The sequence below is a fragment of the Meleagris gallopavo genome, chromosome 3 (genome assembly GCF_905368555.1).
Source record: "Meleagris gallopavo chromosome 3, MGAL_WU_HG_1.1, whole genome shotgun sequence".
In the NCBI taxonomy this organism is placed as follows: Eukaryota; Metazoa; Chordata; class Aves; order Galliformes; family Phasianidae; genus Meleagris; species Meleagris gallopavo.
In genome coordinates, this window is record NC_139406.1 from 13,635,611 (window position 1) to 13,651,716 (window position 16,106).

At 53.8% G+C, this 16,106-nt stretch overlaps 1 protein-coding gene across 1 annotated transcript; it reads left to right on the forward strand.

Annotated features, from left to right (window-relative positions):
- The first annotated feature begins 4,639 nt into the window (after nucleotides 1-4,639).
- Nucleotides 4,640-10,461, forward strand: FOXF2 (forkhead box F2). Its single transcript, XM_085220294.1, has 2 exons — nucleotides 4,640-5,957; nucleotides 8,767-10,461. Exons 1-2 carry the CDS (start codon nucleotides 4,784-4,786, stop codon nucleotides 8,919-8,921), a joined length of 1,329 nt encoding a protein of 442 aa, XP_085076420.1. The 5' UTR covers nucleotides 4,640-4,783; the 3' UTR covers nucleotides 8,922-10,461.
- The last annotated feature ends 5,645 nt before the right edge of the window (nucleotides 10,462-16,106 follow it).

Sequence of the window (16,106 nt, forward strand, 5' to 3'; positions counted from 1 at the left end):
GGGAAAGGAAAAAGGAAAATGGAAAAGGGAAAAAGGTGCCGACCAGACACCTTTCTGTCTACACCCTCTACTGCTCTTCGCTGCCCCTGTGCCCGGGGCACCCCTAGCATCTCCGGGGGGGCTCTGTGGGTCCGGCCCCTGCATCTCCCATAGGAAGTATTCACACGTTGGCTGTCCAGCAGCCCCCGAACTGCCGGAGGAAGGCGCGCGTCGGGACGAAGCCTCCCGACTGTCGCCCGAGAGCTCACTGGGGGGGTCCGGAGGTGCGAGGGCCGTGAGCTCCCACAGGTGGGGCCGGGCCGGGGCCCCCATTTCCAGGGGCCCAGCGCCACCCAGCGGAGCCGCCGGGCCGAGGCACGGGGGGGTCCTGAAGGCGAGGAGGGGGACCGTCCTGCCCTGGGGCACTGCGGCTGAAAGGGACGCATCCATGTTCGGGGGGCAGCGGGCGGTGGGAGGCATGGCTTTGACACCTCGCTCCTTTTATGTATAGTTTTATGCATATATGTGTGTACATGCATATAAGTGTGTATGGGGGTATGTAAGTATGCATGTACGTGTATATACGTATGCATACACACGTACATATACATATATATGGCTTTTTTGTTGTTGCTGTTTATTGTCGTTGTTTTCCACTGCTGCAGAAGAAGAGGTGGATCTGCAAAGTCTCGGTGCATGTGGGAAACCAAGCAGTAGCCGTAGCAGGGAAAGTTACATAATAATAATGAAGTATAAATAAATAAATAAATACGTAAGTAAGTAATGAAATAAAAAGGAGAAGTAAATCATTTGGAGGGGGTTAAGGCCCGAACTCCGTGTTTCCCGAAGGTCAACGGTGTGGTTCTGACGTTGGTTAAGGAGCTGCTCTGCTCCCAAGCACGCTCCCCCCTCCCGAGGTGGTGTGCGAGGATCGCGCTTGGAAGGGAGGAAGCGAATACCGAAAGCGACTGCTGATGGACTGTCCAAACCCTTCGAAAAAACTTCGAAGCTCCGAGGCGGCTCATCTATAAACACCCCCGGATGGAGGAGGCACAGAGAGAAGTGGCGACGGGGGGGACCCGGAGGCACAGCCGCCCCTCGCTCCCCTTTGATCCCAGGGGTTGCGGAGGTGTGTCGCGGTGTGTATGGGGAAGGGGCGGCCGGCAGCCCCTCTGCCGAGGTGCCAGCTCGGCTTTTTTTCCAACCTCCGTTCGTAAATCGCGCGGTGAGGCGGCGCTCGGTAACGCAGCCCTGCCTTTGAGCGCCTCGTTCTGTTTTATGGGCTTCACTTAAAAATTAATGAAAACCTCGCGCGCGGAAGAGGTGGGGAGGGGGGGGAGGGCGGAGGGAAGACGGCGATGGGGGGGGGGGGGAGGAGAAAGGAGCGAGCGGTGAAACCTGCTCCTGATTATCGCCCTCCTGGCAGCGGGCAGAGCCCCGCTCCGCGCCCGCGGACCCGGCCCGACGGAGCCCCCTCCGACGCGGGATGCGCTCTCCCGCAGCCCCGCAGCCCCGTGCCTTCTTTGGGGTGACCTTCGCCTCCGGGTCCGGAGGGGTCGTGCAGCAACCTCCGGAGCTGGCGCAGTGCTCCGTACCTGCGCGCACCCCGTAACTTTCCACTCGTTTCACCCCGCGCCCGATCCCGTTTTATTTACAGTCACAGAGGATGCTCGAAGACAAAAGAGCTTTTTTTTTTTTTTTTTTCTCACTCTCTTTTTTCCTTTTTTTCCTACGTCAAAGATGTTTTATATTTTTGGAAGGGCCACGTTTCCTTTTAAAGAGGTGACCTATATCCTGACCTCTGCGGGGGGCTTATTTTGATGCTCCGGAAAGCGCAGAACCGGGAGGGGACAACATCTTTAACACTGGCATCTGGTGTAGGAAAAGCAAAGTCCCCCTAGCACAAACACTCGGTGGAAACTTTCGGGGGGTGGATGGGGACACAAAACCCCAAACCGGCTCTATTACTGTCCGAGCAGAGCTATCGGCTCCGCTGCCCGCAGCTTTCCTCTGTCACCCCCGAGGGCGGCTGCCCGGAGGCCGTCGAGTGTTCCTCGGCCACGGCTCCGCTCCACGAAGGGATGAGGTGATGGGGGCTGTGGAGGCAGAACAAGGCCCTTGGGAGGATGTCTTCGCCTGCCGGGGCGTCGGGTGCCACCTCTTATGTCACCCGCTGAAAAACACTGCCCCGAGGGCGATGGGTGCCGCCCTTGCGGCTGGCTGCGAGGGCCCTAATGCCGTTAACTCTCCTTCCTCGGGCGCTGAACAAAGCTAGCCTGGGCCGGGGAGCTGCGGAGCGGGGAAGAGAGAGAATGGTTCCATCCCACTAACCCACAGCCTCTGCCTTCACGAACCGGGCTGAACTTCCCCCATCCCCAAGCCAAGCGCTGCTAAAATATGCCCCAAGGTACCCCCATGGGCAGGCATCTCAACCTGTGTGGCCACCCCCCGGGTGGCAGCCTTCGGGGATTCAGCTATGGAAAACGTTACTCCCAAAGAGTCAGGAGGTCCAGGAGCAGCACAGGGACGCGGTACGGTTGCTGCCAGCCCCTTTCCCATCCAGCCCCCCCCCCCCCCCCCCCCACGGTGAACGCTGGGCTGCGGGCGCTGTGCGGGAAGGGCCCTCGGGCAGCCGAAGTGCGGGATGGAGCTGCAGCATCCCGACATGGACAGCGGGAGGGAAATCCGCCTGTGCTTAAAGTTAAGCACTTGTACAGGGCTGGGAGGAGGGAAGGGGGTGGAGGATTTGTTGGAGTTTCGGGCTTGGATTTAATTGAAAAAACTCCTTCGAGACTGATGTGAAAAAAGGGGAAGGGGAGGAGAAACAAAATATACATATATTTTTAAATGAAAAATAAAAGCGAGGGCTCCCAGATAGCCACACATTTTTATCTTTCTTACTTCTCTCTCATTTTCCCAACGGGTTTGGTCTCCGTTGTTTCATTGAACCCCGAAGCAGAGAGGACCGTGGTATGAACGCAAAACTGAAACCGCAATAATGAAGAGATTTCCTAGAATAAAATCGATGATTACAGAACAACGTCTGAGTAACCAAATCTGCCAAAAAGTTTAATTTCCGTACGCTCCGGCAAAACAAAGCCGTCCTTCTCCAAAACCGGGATCAGTCCAGAGATGGATACATCAAGCAAAATAAACACCACCAGCACCAAACAGCAAACGCTCTTCTCTTCAACCACGGGGCTCCAAAGCACCTCCGAAGCCCTGCGTCCCCTCAGCTTTGCACCGAAGACAAAACGAAGGCGCGTCCCTTCGCGGTGACATCTGCCCCAGAAGTCGCCCCTCTCCGACCCGACGAGGCGGCCCAAACGAGGGCATTTGGGGCTCTTTTAGGCGACGTCTCCACCCGGGAGTGGCACTCGCGGGGACAACCGCGACCGAAGAACCGGAGAGGGGAGGGTTGGGAAGCACCAAAGCACGGGTTGTCTCAAAGTACCGCCGATCACTCCTTGCAGGGCGTTCGGGGGCTGCGAGTCGGCCTCCCCACCCCTCCAGGAAAAAAAATAAAAGGTATCTGTTCTGTTTGTTTGTTCGTTAGTTCGTTTTTAATTTGCGATGGGAAAAGTTTAAACAGATGCCTCGGGAAAAGTGCGCACGATCTCCCGATCCGTCTTTTTTATTATTATTTTCTATGAACAATGTGTACTAAACTTTGCCAGACCCGCCGTGTTCCCTTATCCGACTCTCAGGTACTATCGAGCCATCGAGCCATTTTCGGACACATTCCCATGTACGGAGCAGCGGTGATCTGGAGGAAGCTGTCGACGCCTGTTCAGTTAATTTAGGTTTTCTTTGTCTAATTACTGAGGAGCTTAGGGAAAAGGAGCCGGGCTCAGGGCAGTAAACTGACACTTGGGCTCTGTGTGTGGTATCCAGGCAGAGTTTGATGGAAAAAGCCTGCTTCCACTCAGCTGCAGGTCACTGTCTGGGACCGGCCCCCCCGCCCCTACCCACCAGCGAGCTCTCAGCACGGAGCTGCGCTCAGACGGACGGACACACGGACACCCGCACATACAGCAACGCGTCCTTCCCACCCCCGCAGCATCTCCTCCCGCTTTGCCCCTCCCGTCCCCGGTTTGTTGCTCCTCCGTTAGCCGAGAGCAGCCCAATGCCTCCCCAGCACCTATCCTCGCTGCCCCCACGGCTACCCTCCGGCAAACGTCGTTTCCCACCACGGGTGACCCCCTTGTTGCACCTCCCGGGAGAGGATCCCCGGAGCAGTGCTCCAACCCCCTGTTTTCCCCCTTTTAATCCTAGCCGCGGGGGGGCTTTCCCTTCGCACCGCGTTCCCGGCGGCTCTGCAGCCCGGGGGCGGCGGTCACGGGTCGGAGCAGCGGCAGATGCAGCCTCAGCTCGTGCCCCGGTGGGGAGAGGACATAGGGCAGCTCTGGGGAGCGCGGTGGTCTCTCGCTCCCTCTCGCCTCCCCCCCATCCGTCCCCGCTGTTCTCTAGGCACCAGGAGGTTCTGCGGGGAAAGTAGGGGGAAAAAAAGAACGAGAGATTGAAGAAAGAGATAGGCGGCCGCGCTGCCTTTAACTGCCGAGGGTCTTGCGGCAGAATAAGCCTCTATATGAAAGACCGAAAGTGCGGAAGAGGCTGGGGGCGGGGAGGAGGGGGGTCCGCGCTTCCTCTCCGCGCCGGACCCGGCAGCCGCCAGGTGGGGGGCAGCGGAGGAAGCGGAGCGACGCTGAGCGGAGGGCGGGGGCCGGGCCGGGACCGGGCGGGGGCCGCCCCATCGCAGCGCCCGGCTCCGGCGGAAAGCGGATGGGACGGCGGGGAGGGAGAGATGCGCCGGGCTCTGCCGCCGCCGCCCCGCCGCGCCGAGGAGGTGCCCGCAGGACAGCGGCCCCCCCGCCCTCCCCCCTCCCCGGTACCCACCCCGCGCCGCCCCCCCCCTTCCCTCCCCGCCTCACCCCAGCCGGCCCCAGTCCCCTCCCTCCGCCAGATGACCACCGAGAGCGGCCGGCAGCGGCTGGAGCCCCCCGTCCCTCTCCGCTCCCGCAGCCCGGCGCCCGGAGCTCTCCAGATGAGCCGGCCGCCCTCCTCCGCCCTGGAGACCTCCACCTCCTCTTCCTCCACCTCCACCTCCACCTCCTCCTCCTCTTCGGCGGCGGCGGCGACCTCCAAGAGCAAGAAGGCCAGCTCGGGGCTGCGGCGGCCCGAGAAGCCCCCCTACTCCTACATCGCTCTCATCGTCATGGCCATCCAGAGCTCGCCCTCCAAGCGGCTGACCCTCAGCGAGATCTACCAGTTCCTGCAGGCCCGCTTCCCCTTCTTCCGCGGCTCCTACCAGGGCTGGAAGAACTCGGTGCGCCACAACCTCTCGCTCAACGAGTGCTTCATCAAGCTGCCCAAGGGGCTGGGCCGCCCGGGTAAAGGCCACTACTGGACCATCGACCCGGCATCCGAGTTCATGTTCGAGGAGGGCTCCTTCCGACGGCGGCCCCGGGGCTTCAGGAGGAAATGCCAGGCGCTGAAGCCCATGTACCGCATGATGAACGGGCTGGGTTTCGGCGCCTCCATCCTGCCGCAGGGCTTCGATTTCCAGGCGCCCGCCGCCTCGCTCGCCTGCCACTCCAACGGCTACAACCTCGACGTGATGCCCAACGCCGTGGCCGGCGGCTACGAGGGGCTGGGCGGCGGCCACCATGTCCCGCACATGTCGCCCAACCCCGGCTCGACCTACATGGCCAGCTGCCCGGTGACTGCCAACGGGGACTACGGCCCCGACAGCAGCAGCAGCCCCGTGCCCTCCTCGCCGGCTATGGCGAGTGCCATCGAGTGTCATTCGCCCTATGCCAGCCCTTCGGCCCACTGGACAGCCTCGGGGGCCTCGCCCTACATCAAGCAGCAGGGCCTGCCCGCAGCCAACGCCGCCCCCTCGGCCATCCACCCCAGCGTGCCCTCCTACTCTCTGGAGCAGGGCTACCTGCACCAGAGCCCCCGCGACGACCTCTCAGGTAGGGAGGGGGACGGGGCGATCCTCACCGAGGCTTCAGGACTCCTCCGGCCTCGGTGGGAAGGGGAGAAAAGAGAGGGGAGAAAGGGGTCGGGGCTGTATGGGGCCGGGAGGGAAGGGGTGTCGGGGGGGGGGGGTTCAGGCGGTGTGGCTGAGAGCGTCGCTCCATCTTGTCCTGCTGGGGCTGCTCCGTGGAAGCAGAGCTCTGTCATTCCGGCTCCATCACGGCTCCATCCCGGGCCCTTTGCCATCTCGGCCCGCACTTCCCCCCCGAGTACACCGCTTTCCGCACAGTAATAGAAAAACGCGTTAAATATTCTCCGCAAAGCGCTGGGGGGGGGGCAAAAAAAACACAAACCAAGCCCCACAAACCCGTTAATATGGAGAAACGCAACGAGATGAAAGCAGATCCAATGGATTTTTGTGACCGGAGGGAAAAAGGGGGTCTGAGTTCCAAGCTCCCTCCCACCCCCCACCCCAGCCTGCCCCCCCCGGGTCGCTTTTTGAAGACAATGTCTTCTCAGAAAAAATCCCAGCGCAAAAATGGGTAAAAGATGTTGGGCTCTTACGGGGAAATTTTCCAAATAGCCCTTTTAAACGCGGGTCCCAGAGGTTAAGCAAACAAAGACAGTCTGGGCTGGACCACACCGAAGAGGATTTTAGCCTGACTTAACCCCTAGGAGAGCAGGGTCTTGTTCAATTTTATGGGAATTTCAACAAGTAACAAATACAGGCGACCCCCGGCCCCTCTCCCTTCTCGCCCCCGCTGCCAATCACCTCCCGGCCCCTCCGAGCACCCGGCCCCGCTGCGGGAGCCGCTGCGCTTTTGGCTCCGATAATAAGAAATGCAAAACAAGCAACTAAAATGAACCAAATACCCCATCGCTCCGGCGAGGTTCGTGAGGAGAGGCGGCCGCAGGGAGGGTCGTTACCGGGCTGTGTCACTCCGAAGGGCCGCTCTGTGCCCGCTGTGCCGCTGAGACGAGAAGAGATTTGGGGCGGTTCGCTCCGTCCCTCGCACGTGGGAAAGGCCGGCGGGACCCCGGGGCATCCCCGTCCCTCCGCCATCTCACCTCTCCTCTTTGGTGCCGTCGCTGTTGTTGTTTGGATTGGTTTTATTTGTTTGTTTGGCTTTGTTTGCCTCTTTTGTTTCACTTCTCGGGGGCCACGCGTGGAGTGGGGTTGCGTCGCAGCGGCCCTAGAGCAGCTCTTGGAAAAGCAAAGCAGAGGGGAAGGGGAAGGCTACTGCGTGGCCCGCTGCCTCCCAGCATTTCCCGAGGCCGGGGCCGTTGCAGCCTGACCCGCTGCTGCTCAGGGACGGATGTACACGCACAGAGCGAAGGACGCCTTTTTAGTGCCGCCGACTCAACGCCACCGCTTTGCAGAGCGGCGTTCCTCCGATTGCTTCGCTGTGGAGCCGAGATTTGGGCCCTGGGCTTTGAGAGAAACCGCCCCCGTTCCTTAATTAGATTTAAAAATAAAAATCTTTTTTTAAATTAATTTTCTCCCCCCTTCCTTCCCCCTCCAAGTGGATGCACTCATTCGTGCTCCATCCACGCAGAAGTTTTATCAAAGTGAAGAGAGGTGGGGAAAAGCAAGCCGAGCTCTTTCACCACTAGCGACGGCCAGCGATCATCCTTCTCCTGTCCCCGTCTCCTTTCCCTTCCTTATAATTAAACACAAAGCAAATTCGGTGACGATCGCTGCCGAGCTCGCGATGCCCCCCGGCTTTATGACAGCGATCGGGCGGGTTTAAAGCCTTACAGTTGCCTCAGACCCGAGAATAAGAGGGGAAAAAATTGGAACCAGCAGGCTCGGTTCTGCTGAAGGATTCTGAGCAGGGGCCGGGGGGGCGGCACGGATTTTTTTCGCACGCCATTAAATCCCGCTAAATGATTGAATCAGGATTGTAATAAAGTGGCCCGGTTTATGGCGAGCATACCAGCAGGGTTATTAGAAAGCCGAGGAAATCCAGCGAAATAATCACTTTTATAAAGTGAGCTCTGCGGGGTGAAGGAGGGGACAGTGCTGGAGGAGCCCTGTGCCGGGGTCTGCGGCAGAAACAGCGACAGGGGCCGCGATGCTGGGAAACTATACATATCCCTGAATATTTCCCTATTTTTTTTTCTTTTTAAATTATTTTTGCTCCCTCCCTTCTCTCTCTTTTTATTTATTTTCATTTATTCTATTTTACTTTGTGCACGTATGTGACCCTTCGGTCAAGTTTGACATGACCCCTCCAGCCGAGTTTGACACCCACACTGCAAAGCAATCTCCTTCTGGCTCCATCCCGCAAAACCATTCCCCACTCACAGCAGCGTCCCTCCCGGACCGCGGGGCCCGACCCGGCACGGGGATGTCCCGCGGGCCCTAAGGGATGCCTCGGGCTGTGGGAAACGAGAGCAAAGCCAGAGAGGTCGCTCGTTTCTCGGTGCCGCTGGTGTGCTTGGCTCAGCCGTGGTGACAGAACAGTGGGGCATTCCCTGTCGGTAAAACACACTCGGACACGGCATGCACGCACACGGAAATAAACATTCCTTTGGCACACCAACGGACCGAGGTCGCAATTCAACCTGTGGCCCTTCAGGTCAAAAGGAAAATGCCCCAGCAGTTGGGAGTCGCATCCCTGTTTTGAACGCAGAGACCCACGCCGGTCGCACCCTGCGCCCCGGGCACGGCTCGGCCCCACGGGTGTCCGTCTAGACCCGCGGGCAGCGGAGCGCCGGGTGGAGTCCCCGGTGTCGCCCCGCGGGATTCCTCCTAGTGAAGTCCTCTTTCTGAGCCCCTCTCGTTGTTTCTTTCTCTTGCAGTGGGATTGCCCCGCTACCAGCATCACCCCTCCCCGGTGTGCGACAGGAAAGATTTTGTCCTCAATTTCAACGGCATTTCCTCTTTCCACCCCTCGGCCAGCGGCTCCTACTACCACCACCACCACCACCAGGACATCAAGCCCTGCGTCATGTGAACTCCCCTCAGAGACACTCGGGGGACAGAGCCGGCCCCACGCGGATCGATGTAACGTGCACTCTGATAGCATTGGTAGTACGCGAGTCACTTAGCGAAGCACCCACGGGAGCGGTGTTCTCGGGTCCCCGCTCGTCGCAGGGCGCTCGCAGCTCTCCCAGAACGAATCCCGCGTTGGGCGTTGGACCTCCGTGCCGGGACCGATGGCGAAAGCCGTCGCGATCCCCTCCGGACCGAGTGCCGTGGTCCCATAGAGCTCCGTGTCCCGGAATGGGAGCGACGCATCCCCGCGCCCAGCACCTGCCGGGACGGCACTCCGCTGCGGGAGCTTTCCTCTTTGCCTTCTTCCTCCCGATCCCACCGAGGACACCCGTGACGGACTCCAGCACCGACCAATCGATATTATTAAAGCAGTATTGTTTAGCCCTTTCCTGTAGAGACTTTAAGAAAAATCCTTCCACTCCCTCACCCCCTCATTCTCCCCCCAGTATTGCAGCAAGACAACGTTTTGTTTTTGTTTTATTTTTACAAAAGTTGTTTTCTACCACAGTATTTTTTAAAGAAATATTTTAAATAAATCCCGTGTATACTCACACACTATTGCTTTAAAAGGAGAATATATTTGCACTTATGTATACTTTTTACAGTTTGCCAAAATATTTTGATGTACAAATTTTTTTTTTTTTTTTTTTCCAATAAAATGTATATAAACGACTGCGGGCACTCATTTCCCCTCGGCTCCTTGCAAGAAACCCCTTCCCTCTAAAATCGTTCTCCTTGCATAGAGCTGCAACCTCGAATCATAGAATGATAGAATCGCTCAGGTTGGAAAAGACCTTAAAGATCATCAAGTTCAACCACAACCTGACCATGCTACCCTAACTCTGACAGCCCTCTGCTAAATCATGGCCCTGAGCACCACAACCCGCAGGAGAAGAGAGAGGGGTGACTGGGAGACAGTGGGGGCAGAGGGCATAAAAGCAGAGGGCTCCACCCCGAGTGCCACATCCTACATGTCGTGCCCTGCCCGCTGCTTGGGGCTGCTTTCGGCTGTTCTCGCGTCCCCGTCGGAGCTTCTCTGAGTCCCGTAGGGGCGCTGAGACTACGTCGGGTGTGGGGGAGGTGGGATGGCGACAGGATCCTTTGTAAAAAAGTGGCCGAGAGGTTGGGAGAATTGAGGATGGAATTGAGGAATTGGGGAAGAAGAAGAAAAAAATAAAGGCAGGAAAAAAAAAAGAGAGAGACAGACAGAAAAAAACAAACTTCCAAAAGTCCTCCCGAAGCACCCTAAAGCCAAACAACTTCCGTCTGAGACCACTGCAGGGGATTTGGACTAGATGACCTTTAAAGGTCCATTCCGACTCAAACGATGCTATGATGGCACGGTTCCGTCCCGCCGTGCCCAGCCAGGCCCGGGGCCGGGCTCCGGGAGCCGCTCGCCCTCTCCACCCCCGCGGCCGTGCGATGCCCCCGGTGCGGTTCCTCCCGGAGCTCAGCCCTCCGCCTCCCCGGGCTCCACCGGGACAGAGGCGGCCACGAGACCCGCGGCACACCGGTACGGAGCCCCGTGGGCTCCGAGGAGCGAGAGTTTGAGCAAGACGTCCGTATATACGGCTATATTCGTTCAGCGTGGACACACGCACATGTAACATTTTGTATGTGTGATGATACGCATGTAATGATACGTGTGTAATGATATACGCGAGGACACATCTATAATTCCTCATCTTTTAAAATACATATTTACTCTCGGCCATGCTCTTTTCTTCCTCGAGTTTCTCGGGGCCTGTGATAAATTATAAAGTCAGCTTCGGAGTTTGCTCCGACCACAGTGCTGTGTTTACATTCTTTCCGAGGCAAGCCTGCATGGTCGTAATTTATATCCTAAACACTCGAACGTAACTTGTTTATACAGGAATGACAGGACCTCAACGGGGAAAAAACTGCCTCTGCGAGCGGCGGCCGAGCGCGGGGTGTCACTGCCCTCCAGCGGCACCGCGACGACATCGGCTCCCGCACACCCACCCGACCGGGACACCATCGTCGTTCTTATTCTTACCACTTAATATTATTTCATTACTATTATTATTCTTATTCTCTGCTTCCGAATGCAGCTACATCCCAAGGTATGCGGCTGATGCTCGCACTGCCTTGTTCTTCCTTCTGAGGAAGGAGCAGGGTCTGCTTGGGCATCCTCCTGCTCTCTGCTCTCTGCACTCACCAGGCTGAGTGAGGTTCCCTTTCCGCAGCTCCCAAACAAAGGGTGTCTCAAAACACCCCTCTTTCAGCCATCGCCATGTCTCTCTCTGAGTGACACCCATGAAATGAACCCAACTTTTTTGGAATTTAAAGGGGGACCAACAAATGACAGGGGAAAAAAAAAAAAAAAAAAAAAGGCCAGATTTTTAAGTTAATTTGAACTGATTTTGTTTTGATATTTGATTTTATTACAGCACTTGCTAGCCTAGAAACCCGGGTTTTGTTTAGTCTAAAGAGCTCCCATGGTTGCAGAGCCATGGGGGCCAAGGCCAAGAGCTGTGCCACGGATGGGACGAGATATTTGTGTTTGAGCCATACCCTTATGAATCCACTTTTTTTGCGCTTTACTGTGTTTGTTAACAATCACCAAGCATCAGAAGTACTTCATATCTTGGAAAAAGGAAGCTTTAGTCGGAAATCCAGAGCCCTGAACCTTTTCATCGTGGTATCACAGATGCAGTACTTATCCCTGAGATTCCTGGAGGTACTAAAATCTCTGATGAGATCACAAGTCCAGCAACCCAGTTGTGTAGATTTAGTGTGAGCACTGCAAGGGAGCCCAGGAGGGCATACCTTTATCTGTGTCTGCTCATCATGGTGTGAGATCAATAGATGCAATGCTACAGTGAGCAACAGCTGGTGTAATGCATGCAAAATCCATCTCTCCACATCTTTCTTAGTCATCCTTCTTTCCTGACACCACAGCCAATCCTCATCCTCTTCATCATTTGTTATGTCATTCGTTGTCTGCTGACACGTCCAGGACTGCTTTGTCCTGTGTGCGTGCATTGCAAAACGCACCCTTTTCTTTCTTCAGCCCCAGAAGCACCAACCCCTGACAGCATTGTCACCACAGACATACAGCCTACAGTTCAAAGCTGCATTGCTTTTTTTCCAATGAGCTCTGTGGGTTTAATGCTTGAGCAACGCATCTCCTCAAACCTTGCCTGGCTCCCGACCTCAGACCATCGCTGCTTGCAGAAAGCTAAATCACAGCAAGTTACTCATCGCGACCGAGGGAGCAGCTCGCGTTTGGTGAGGCACTGCAGCAAATCGACGGAGCACAGACTAACCCAAACATTTCCATTATTAGAACACACCAGCCAGGGTTCCACAGGATGGGAGTGAAACCACGCCGGAGCGCCTCAAACAGATTGCGTGTGATCTCCTATCATCTTATAGATGTATTTTCTCCATTCTCTGGTTTCATCGCGGTCTCGCTGCCCCAGCGGAGGGATTTTGCTAGTGAGGGTGTTTATGTTACGCAGAGCAAACCACTCAGCCACTCCAAAGCTGGGAGCATTTGCACAATCAATTTAACATTGACAAAATTAGCCAAACGCAGAGATATCGTATGGGGGATGTGGAGTTTCTCGCTGACATTTGACCAAAGTGTTTTTTAAAGCAGTCAGTTTATTAATCCCATTAAATCCCTTTGCCTATTATTCTATTAAGACCATCACGAGATTAATATCACACTGCGCTTTGTCCCAGCTGGCAGAGTGCTGCGAGCCAATGCAATATCTGCAGTTCAGGGTGAGAGCTTTAGCCGACTTTGGAGGCAGAGAAAAAACCTTTTTATTTTTAACTCAAGATGTGTGATTTTACAGAACTAGAAAGGTTTGCTGCTAACATGTGCACGAGGCAACATTTAAATGAGGCTGTCTGACAAAACACTGGGTACGTCGGTTGGCCCACGAGAAAGCCAAGCACTGCTTTCAATTATAATTTTAATATACCTGAACATGTGAGCAGCCCCATTAAATTCAATGGGACTGAGCAGCTGCTTAAGGTTAGAAGTGCTCTGCTGAACAATGATGATGGGGCTGGAATCAAACACCCTGGTCCCTCCTGCACGCCGAGGCTGAGCTCTGTACAAGAACTATACCTGGTTCATATATAGAACGAAAATTAATTCAAAACACACTCCAGCTCTGAATAGAGATGTATTTTACAAAACCTGCTGGCATTAATTTTCCTGAAATACTGCCTTAGCTAATAAGAACACCCGGGCTTTATTTACATATTGAGCCATTTGATAGATACAAATGAAGAAAGAGGTAAATAGAAGCCAACATATTTTTGAATAAAAGCCCAGAGGTTCTCTCAGGGTTCAATGATCTTTGTGTCTAGATTATAAAGAATTCAGAGCAGCTCTGGCTGACTTGCCAACTACTGAATAGAGCTCCAAAACATCTGTAATATTAAACAACCCCAAGCCTCCTTTTTATGCTTGTTTTCATCCAGCGGTGATTTATAGAAAGCCATTGGCTTCTCCATTGGTCATTTCCAAAGAGAAGCATGCCGGGAGGTGGAGGAGGTTCTGAAAGTTGTTGGGACACCACTACCAAGCTGCAGCTGGAATTAGAGGTATTTTGACAGTGGATTTAGATTTATTTAGGAGATTAGGGAGAAATGTTAACTGCATTACATGGGTTATTTTAACCGTTGCAAAATGAATGTGCAGCGCTGTGCAAGGAACCATTGGGCTCTGCGGTAATTCGGTGCTTTCAGGGTAAGTGGAAAAGACTGAGCTGCTTTGGAGGAGCGGACAAAGGACAGATTCCTTGGTGGAGATCTCCACTGCTAACATTTCCTTGCAGCAGAGCTGTGGCACATTAATTCTTACTGTCCAAATGCAGGTAGCATTAGTTTAAATTGGAAGTTTTATAACTGATTTAGCTGAGCTACTGAAATCCTTCATGTACACAGTCTTATCTCATTTTCAGCAGTCTTCTTTGGATCGGTTTATACCCATCCCGATTAACATACACCAAACAGTTTTTACTTTATGAGAACTTTCTCCTTTTTTATTTTTGCGCTCAGTTCAAAGGAGTTTAACGTTACTCTCTGAGCCTGAGTCTCGGGCACGGCAGTTCTCTGATATGATGAAAGGTGTGATTTAGTTTAAGCCGCATAGCTGGTGTTTATGGGCACTCCATCACTGTAATCCCTTGTTTATACACGTACAGCTGCAAACTATGCCAATACAACCAAATTTAAAGTGGAATCAGCTCCCCAAGGCTTAGTGAAATTGAACAGTGTGCTATCTGTGACTGGGCAATCCTTGCATGAAAGGGCTGCAGATTGTCCCTGTGAGGAAGATGAATGTTAGAAACTGGATCTAAAGCACGATCCTATTAGGAACTCCTGGATAATTTTATATGTGGAATCAGGGCTTTGAAGTCAGCCTCTAGACCCCCACTTTTTTATTTATTTATTTTTTAATTATTTTTCTTCTTAAACTGGAGATTTCCTCCTCGGAGATTCACTGGCCATTGGTGGCTTGCAGTGCCTTTTCTGGTGGCTCAGAGTCAGTTCATGGACCACAGGACAGTGCTTCTCATCGTTTGTGGTGGAATGGGTAGGAACCAGTGGAAGGGGGAAGATGCTCTGAAGAAGGGAGACAGCGGTATGATTCACCTTTTTAAATAAGGGATAAAATGCTTTTGCCATTAGAACTGCTGAAGAATAGGAATATTTCCAGCCTTTGCCACATCTCCTCTGAGACATGGTGCTGGTAAGGCTGGATGTATGCCTGGCCATTAGCAGTGTTTTTCACTGGGGAGGAGAGGGAGCAGCAGAAAAGCGCTGGACAAAGTGCTCTTTTATCTCAGGAGACTTAACAACAGAGCTGTAGCAGACTGGGTCTGCAATGTGAATGATATTAAGCCAGAGAAATAACTGATGTATACACACAAAAACACATAACTTGTGCAGATGTCCCAAGAAGCTCCACTGCATATCTATGAAAGGCTGTGTCCCTTAAAACAGCCATCATGTTCCACATTTCACATTAGAAAACAAACCCTGCTTCACACCTTAAAAGTTCCCCGTTCTGCAGCACACCCCTTTTCCCTTCTGAGGTAGAATGTAGTTGTGTGGCAATGACTCTCAGATTCCTGCATTCATCCGGGAACTGGGGCACCTGAACACATTACTGCATTGGTTTTGTTTAGAGTGAGGAAGTGAGGAGAAGTGGGCCAGAAAAAGGCAATAGCTTGAGATAAGTGACCTCTGGTAAACAAACAGAGGCTTGCCCAGGACAGCTGAGGAGCAAGGGGTCAGGAAATCTGGCCCTACTTCCCACTGAAAGTGTCCAAAGTAGACTGCTGAAGCAGAACCAGGGCCTGGAACTCAGCCAAGTTACTCGGCAGGCTCAGAGGCTTTGTCAGAAGAGCAGTAGGGGCTGTTTGGGAAAGCCTTTCTGAGAAACAGGTATGTCTGAAGCAGCCCAACCTTAATCAAGCTCTTGGCTGTAGGTATTATGGACATATGTACAGAGCTGGTAGTTTTTCAAGTTATCTTTGCTTTCTAAAAGCATTATTTCTTCTATGGAAATCAAGCAACAGCCTGGATTTCAGAAGGCTTTGTCCCTGCATATCTCCAGTCACAGGCTCCCCAATTGGTGACAGATACCCAGCCCCATTGTCAAACCTTGCTGGTGAAGCTCAATCTTCCACCTAGCAGAAGTAAGGCCACAGCCCTCTACTCATGCCTGACAAGAGTCCAAGGAGGACAAAGGTGCGGATAAGATGGGGCACTGATGTCATCGTGGTTGAGGTAACAGTGGTGAATGTCTAGGAAGGCAATGACAGCAGTAATAGCCTCATCTAGACAATGGAACACGAGCACATCTTATCCTCACTCCGATATTTTCAACCTCCTTTTGCTGACTCCCTCCCATCTTTCCATGCCTGCTGATTGCCCACAAAAGATTTCTTTCTCTGACAAGTGAATTTTCTCCCAACTCTTGGATATAAGCTCTTGTGCTGATTCAGACAATGGCCTTTGTTGCCAAAACCATGAGGGCAAGGAGAGCCCATGAACGATTCATATATCACCATTTCTGTTCCAGTAGAATAAAAGCAGATACACAGACCTCTGCAAGCACTTGACATTCCCTCTACATATTCTCTCTAATTTT

What these genes read in the sequence shown, in the direction of transcription:
- FOXF2 (XM_085220294.1), top strand. Translation starts at nt 4,784, where the DNA reads ATGCGCCGGGCTCTGCCGCCGCCGCCCCGCCGCGCCGAGGAGGTGCCC. An exon ending in CCCCCGCGACGACCTCTCAG is followed by an intron (nt 5,958 to 8,766) that starts GTAGGGAGGGGG and finishes TTTCTCTTGCAG; the next exon opens with TGGGATTGCCCCGCTACCAG.